The following is a 7,462-nucleotide window of genomic DNA, read 5'->3' as shown; positions in this document are numbered from 1 at the left end:
CAAAAAAAAAAAAAAAAAAAAAAAAAAAAAAAAGAAAAGAAAAAGAGGAAGACAGAACTCTGAGCACCAATATGGAATGATGCCATTTGTATAAAAGTGAATGGGGGAAGGCTATGGACTTGCACTTATTTATTTATTTATTTATTTATTTATCTATTTATTTATAGATAAAATATCTCTGGAAGGATTTATAAGAAACTTATAACACTGGTTATCAGTGGGCCACCCCCCAGAATCATCCACATTCAAATCCCCAGCAACTGTGAATATGTTGTAGAAGGGACTTCACAGATGTGATTAAATTAATAATTTTGGCATGGGGAGATTGTCCTGATTTTAAAGGTGGTCCCAATGTGATCACAAGGGTTGTATAAAAGGAAGGCAGGAGGATCAGTGTCAGAGGTAGGAGATGTGACAACAGGAGCACGGCTACAAGAAGAAGCTGGTTTGTATTTTTTTTTGGTTTGTGTATTTGTTTGTTTCTTTCTTTCGTTGTTTTGGGTTTTTTTTTGAGACAGGATCTCATTCCATCAGCCAGGCTGGAGTGTGTTGGCACGATCTCAGCTCACTGCAGCCTCCACTTCTCCTGGCTTACGTGACCCCCCCACCTCAGTCTCCCAGGTAGCTGGGACTACAGGCATGCACCACCATACCGGGCTAATTTTTGTCTATCTTTTGTAGAGACGTGGTCTCACTTTGTGGCCCAGGCTGGTCTGGAACTCCTGGATTAAAGGGATCCTCCTGCCTCGGCTTCTCAAAATTCTGGGATTACAGACATGAGCCACTGGGGCCAGCCAAAGCTGCTGGTTTTAAAGATGGCAGAAGGGGCCATAAGCCAAGGCATGCAGGCAGCCTCTAGAAGCTGGAAAAGGAAAAGAAACAGATTCTCCCCTGGAGCCTCCGGAAGGAAACAACCTTGCTGACTCGCTGATTTTAATATCTGACCTCCAGAATCATTAAGAGTATAAATTTGTTGTTTTAAGATTGGCCAGCCAAGGCTGCTGTGGAATTTAGATCTGTGTGTCCAGGAAACCCAGGAAAATAACTGCACCTACTTTTGTTCCATAGGGTGCAGGAGGATGGATTTTTACACTGGATTTATGGTCCCACGGGCCTGGGCTCATGTACACTAGCAATTCTGATATTGGCCAAGTCGCTTGACCTGCCTGTGCCCCACTTCCCTCCTCTGAATGGTAGGACAGTAACACCACCCGGCAGAGTTCTGAGAGGACTGGGTGCGATGCCATGTGCTGAGCCCCGGCTCGTGCCAGCCTTTAACAGTGCAGCTCTTTGCATGGAACGAATCGATCCCTCTGCTGAGTCAGAACTTGCTCTCTGTTCCTGGTTGTGCCCAGAGACCAGGGACTTTTCCTGGTCTTCTTCTTATCTGGAAGTCTAGAAAGCAGAGCTGAGCCCTGCGGACCAGAACGTGGGCAGCCTCATTCTGGACTCAGCGTCACCAGAGGACACCCAGGCTTGGCCCCGACAGTGGGGAGCTCAGCCTGGCTGGCCAAGACTGCCCGCCAGCAGGAGCCAGTACGTGGCTCTTAGTGAAGGTGCCCCACTCCCTCAGAGCCTCCACCGTCCTGCTGGCCACCTTCCACGACACTTTGATTTTAGCCTTCTGACCTCCAACACTGTAAGAACAAATGTGTTGTTTTGAGGTTGATCAACTAAGGCTACTGTGGCATTTGGATCCATGTGTGTCCATGAGGGCTCTGGGCATGACCAGGAACATTTATCCTCACAGCAACCCCGGCCACTTTTACAGATGAGAAAACTGAGGCACAGAAAAGTTCAGTCACTTGCCCAAAGCTACACAGCTGGTCAGCAACAGAGCTGGGATTTGAACCCCAGCACCCACACTTCTAACCACCACACAGGCTTCCTCTCATGAGGAAGCTGGGAACGTCCTTGTTCCTGGCTCTCCCAGTGCTTCCTGGGCCACACAGCAGGTGGTTCCAGCTTCCCCACGGCCCTCCAAAGAGGCTGAGCTAGATAAGGCCGGATAAGAAGAGGGAGTGAGGTTTCCAAGCCAGGCCCTCTTGGCACTCAGCCCTCCTCAGCAGGACAGCGAACCCCGTGACCTTCCCCCACTGGCGGCACGTGGAGGAAGTGTGGCTCCAATTGCCAGAGGGGTCACTGAGTGAGGCTTAAGTGTCCCACCCCAGGGGAGCCCTGTGGGGTAGAGGGGTGCTCTGGACACCCACGGGGGCTGCACTGACCGTCTTTCTTGTCTGGGCTCCAAGGCCCTGTTTTAACTCTCTGATGTCCATAGGAGAATTTTCCTTCTGAATCCAAAGATTAGAAAGTAAAAATCAGTCACTAGAATAATATTTCAGAACCTGGAAGAAGCTTTGGGATCCCCTCTCAGACAGAAAACCAGAGACAGGGTGACATGCCCAAAGCAGCACCTGCTGACCCTAAGACCCCCAACCTGCGGCCTGTTCCAGCTTCCCCCACTCTCTCCGTGCAGGTCCTACCTCAGGGGCCTCCACAGGGTGGCTGAGGGGTCATTGGTGACAGCCAGGAGGAAACAGGCCTCCTTTCTCCACTCTTCCTCTGGAGTTTAGAAAGCAGAGCCGAGCCCTGCAGACCAGAACCTAGGCAGCCCCATTCTGGACTCAGTGTCACCAGAGGGCACCGAAGCCCGACCCTGGCCTCTGCTGAGGTGGGCCCTGGCAGCTTCCCTGCCCTCAGCACCCTGCCTCCCCACCCAGGAAGGGCCCATCAGCCCACCCTCTCCAGCCCCTCGGGAAGCTCTTTGCCAAGGCGGGGTGAGATCCAATGACAGGACCCGGCCCAGGACACAGTGACCCCTGAAGGTTCCTGGGCTCTTGGCGCTGCCACTCCCATCTGGGGACATTTGGCAACTGGCCTACACCTCCCTGAGCCTCAAATTTTCTCTGTATGAAGGGGACTCATAAATCTCACAGGGTTTCAGCAAGGCACCTGCAGCCCTCTGACCCCACACTGCAGGGACAGTCCTCGCCCCGTCTCACCTCTGAGACTGCCCCTCTGCGGATGCCCTCACATGCCCATGCCTGGTTAACTCTGCCTCACCCTTCAGAGCACAGACACCTCCTCAGGAGGCCTTCCCTGCTGCCCCCGGACTCCCAATAACACGAAACACTCCCAAAGTGTGTCAGGCACTGTGCAAACACACTAGATACACTACCTCCTTAATCCATAGCCCAACCCTGGGAATGGGGGGCTCAAGTATTATTCCCACTTTACAGATATGGAAACTGAGGCCCAGAGACCACTAGCCAGTAAATGGTTGGACCCAGGGAGGCCATCTTCACAGTAAGCACCCTTAACTACCATGCCGGGTAGTGTCCTTACTGTCCCAGAAACATGCTTGCTTCCTCTTTACATGAACCATCCTGCTCTACACCTCTCCCACTGAGCACACAGGACAGGAAGGGACAGCTCAGTCAACATGTCAACCCCATGACTCGTGGGGACGAGCATCCCTCCAGGCATGAGCGAGCTCAGCGTGGCACAGGTGTGCCAGGATGACCTCTGCTGACATTTCTGCCCTGCTTGTGTTCTCTTTGGCCTGCCCCTACCCCTATCCCCTGCCACCCAGGAGTTGCTTCCTCAGAGCCCCAGGGCTGAGGCAGCCCTGTGCCCACGGCCCCGGAACTCACTGGGCTCAGGTAGGGAGCCTGGGAACCGCTGAAGTCCATCTCTCCACCGCCTCTGTGGCCACCGCTGCCTTTCACACCTGCCAGGAAGTCCTTTGCAGAGGAAAGGACTTAACAAAGAAATAGAAACCAAAGCAACTTGGCTGTTACTCAATGGGGAGGAGCCAGCAGCAAGAGGAAGTGGGTCCAGAGAGAGCAAGGTAGGGTGCTGGGTGAACTGCAGTGACGCTTACAGAGGGAAGTGGGCACTCCCAGTCCCAGTGACCTTTCCCTCCTCCCTCTCCTGTGCTCAATCTGAGCCTGAAGCATATTTGGTTCATAGAGGTCTACAATGCTTGACCACACTGACATGACAGCGAGTTGCCAGATGACACTGCCCAGAAGTATGTGGCTGTGTGTCCTGAGCACACTTGGCCACGGAGTCCAGAAAATAATGGGGCTGGGCGTTGCCTGTGCACGGGGTGCTCGTGGGGAAGGACGGCTTCAACCCATTTTACATATAGAGAAGCTGAGGCTCAGAGTCTAAAGGGAATGCCCCAGGTCGCACAGCTAATTCGTGGTAGCCTGAGCTATATGAAGATTCTCAGACTCTTCAAAAAGTGTTTCTCCTCTTTAAATTTATATTATTCACGTAAAAACATAATTACATAGAGGGGAATATTTTGCAAGAAAAACACCATAATGAAGATTTTTATTCTAGAGTATGGGGTGCCCAGGAGCTTCTGATCCTCCCTCTCAGTGAATCTCTCTTTCTTCTCCTGCTCTTCTCTATCTTTATTTTCTGCGCTTTAGGATGGGGAGAGAAGTCTTGGACATAATAGAACATTTCAAGTGACATGGGGCTGGAAAGGGACATATGGCATGAACTGCCTTTATTTGGCTTCAGCACCTAGTTAGGGGAAATAATTGGCCGAAACAGAGAATAACAGGATAGGCTGCAGAGGGGGGAGGGAGCCATGAAATAAACTGACCTGAAGTTGACCAGGTCCCAGTGATGTGCTGGCGAGAAGGCCCAGAACTCAAGCTGGGCTGGGCGGGTAAGGGCTCAAGGGGATGGCAGGTGCCCCAGGGCCATACGTGAGTCTGCACCTCTCTTCCTCCCTGTGCTCTGCTTAGATGCACTAGAATTTGCAGACGAATTCCTTTGAGATGCTCCCATAGACTGAGGCCATGTGTGCTATCTGCACTCTCCATCCCCATTATGTTCCTGGATCAAGTAGAATTTGACCAGTTTAAGGAGTAGACAATACAGAGGGAACAGAAAGGAGAGAAAGGAAGGGAAATTCTTTGCAATCCTCTCGGACACCATGGACACCAGGAACAATTTCATCATGCCACATCATTTGTAGGCAATCGCCAATTGCTTGGGATATGGAACAATTGGAACTGTCATTCACAGCAGACTGGAGTGTAAAATAATCCAACTTAGAAAAATGGGCAGGGCGTGGTGGCTCACGCCTGTAATCCCAGCACTTCGAGAGGCTGAGGCAGGAGGATCACTTCAGCCCAGGAGCTTGAGACCAGCCCGGGCAAGGTAGGAAGACCCTGTCCCTACATATAATTTAATAAACAAAGTAGCCAGGTGTGGTGGTGCACACTTGTGGTCCCGGCTACATGGGAGGCTGAGGTGGGAGGCTCGCTTGACCCTGGGAGGTCAAAGCTGCAGTGAACCCTCATCATGGCACTGCACTCTAGCCTGGGGAAGACTCTGTCTCAAAAAATTAAAAAAGAAAAAAGAAAAAGAAAAACTGCTTGGTGAGTTGTAATACAGTCAAATATCTACTTCTATGTTCTGGATTTTCTAGTTCTGAAAAATTACCCAAGAGAAAGAAAAACATATTTGCCTGTTTTTAACTGCTTTACTCATGCTGTTAGGAATGATCCAGGCTGGAAACAATGCAAAAGTTCACCAAAGGAGAAGGGAGAAATGAATTGTGGTTTTCATACAACAGAGTAGCCCTCAGTAATAAAAAGGAGCTAGGCCACAGGAAACATCAATGGGCCTCACAACTGAGCAGAAGCAGCCAGATCCAAACAGACACATGCTGTGAGAATTCCATGCTGTGAGAGTCAAGTTGAACAACAGGCCAGAATGGCGTCACCCTTGGGGGTCTCTGACTGGGAGGGGCATGAAGGAGTCTTTGAGAGGCTGGAAGTGTTCTGGGTCTGGTTCTAGGTGGTGATTGCACAGGTATTTACATCCATTAACAACAGGCTGAGGCTGGTGCAGTGGCTGACACTTGTAATTCAGCACATTGGGAGGCTGAGGCAGGAGGATTGCTTGAGCCCAGGAGTTCGAGACCAGCCAGGCAGCATGGCGAGACCTTGTCTCTACTAAAAATAAAAAAAGTTAGTGGGGCATTATGGTGCACGCCTATAGTCCTGGCTACAGGACGGCTGAGGCAGGAGGACTGCTTGAGCCTGGGTGGTTGAGGCCACAGTGAGCTATGATCGTGCTGCTGCACTCCAGCCTGGGTGACAGAGCAGGACCCTGTCTTAAAACAAAACAAAAACTCAAACAGAAAACCAGGATCTGTACATTTTACTCTACCTAGACAATATTTCCATAAAACGCTGCTAAAAGAAAAAAATCTCCCAGAATCCAAGGAGACACAGGCACAGCTCAGAGTTCCAGCAAATCAGCACCTTAGCATCAGCTTGAGCCTGGGAGGTGAGTCACAGCTAAGCAGCTTCACTATTGAGTCCAGCCCATAAAGGAGGGCCCTGTGCTCCACGCCCTGCCTGGAGGGGCCCCAGTCATACCCAAAGGCTGACGTGTTTTTAGACTAATCGACAAAGTAGGGAGGCACTTCGAGGCACAGTGCCAGCACCGTTCACTCACCACAGTCCATTCCCAGTGGTTAGCTCTGGTCTTCAGGAGACCAGAAGCAGCCCTTGGGAACGTTCCTGCTCAGAGCTCTAGTATTCAAAGTTGCAGATCCTTCTCAGAGGCTCTCTGTTCTCTGCCCTGTAGACTGAGGGATCTCTTCAAAATGTGAGTCTGCCACCTCACACTCATTAGGATGGCTATGATAAAAAAAAAAAAATCCGAAAAATAACAACTGTTGGCTAGATTGTGGGTAAACTGGAACTCTGTGAAAACAGCGTGGCTGTTCCTCAAAAACCTCAACATAGAATTACTATATGATCCAGCAATTCCACTTCTGGGTATATCCCCCAAATAACCAAAAGCAGGAACTCAAAAGAGACATGTGAACACCCATGTTTGTAACCGCATCATTCACAAAAGCCAAGAGGTGAAGGCAACGTGTGTCCATCAACGGATGACTGGTCAACAAAATTGGGCTAGACATACAATTCTATACATAGTATGAATAGCCCACGTTTGAATCTTGGCCCTGTCATTTAATTCTTGTGTGATCTTCGTTAAGTTCCTGAATTTCTCCAAGCTTCCTTTCCTCGCCCATAAAATGAAGCAAGTGAATGTGAACCTTAGAAAGATGCTGTGGGGATTAAATGGGCTAATGCATGCAGAGGACTTGGGGCTGAGCTCCGCACGTAGTGCCCACACGCCAGCACCTTTAGAGTCACTCCTGGACTGCACTGATCCCGTGCCCAGACCCGTTCACCTTTGCCAGTAGTAGAGTTCCTCAAGGAATTCTTCCATCTGCAGTGACGCCTTCAGCACAGAGGGCCTCGGCAGGGCAGTCAGTGATGCCCGTAGACACCCGAGTCCTGTTGTACAATGCAGGAGACCCTGGGTCCTCTCGTCCAGTTCCCTTTGGAAACCGCATTATATTGGGACAGCCGTATTGAACCACATTAATCACTGAAACATGCGTGAACACCCC

General features: G+C 50.5%; 1 protein-coding gene across 1 annotated transcript in view; it reads right to left on the bottom strand.

The window, feature by feature from the left end:
- The window catches only part of LGALS9 (galectin 9), a 106,794-nt gene extending 103,015 nt beyond the window's left edge, over positions 1 to 3,779 (bottom strand). Inside the window, 1 exon segment of the mRNA XM_025361756.1 lies at positions 3,654 to 3,779. Coding sequence (XP_025217541.1) covers positions 3,654 to 3,692 — 39 coding nt within the window. The 5' untranslated portion in view covers positions 3,693 to 3,779.
- Positions 3,780 to 7,462: the final 3,683 nt, after the last annotated feature.

Source organism: Theropithecus gelada, chromosome 16 (assembly GCF_003255815.1).
Source record: "Theropithecus gelada isolate Dixy chromosome 16, Tgel_1.0, whole genome shotgun sequence".
In the NCBI taxonomy this organism is placed as follows: domain Eukaryota; kingdom Metazoa; phylum Chordata; class Mammalia; order Primates; family Cercopithecidae; genus Theropithecus; species Theropithecus gelada.
This window is presented reverse-complemented; position numbering and strand designations above follow the sequence as displayed.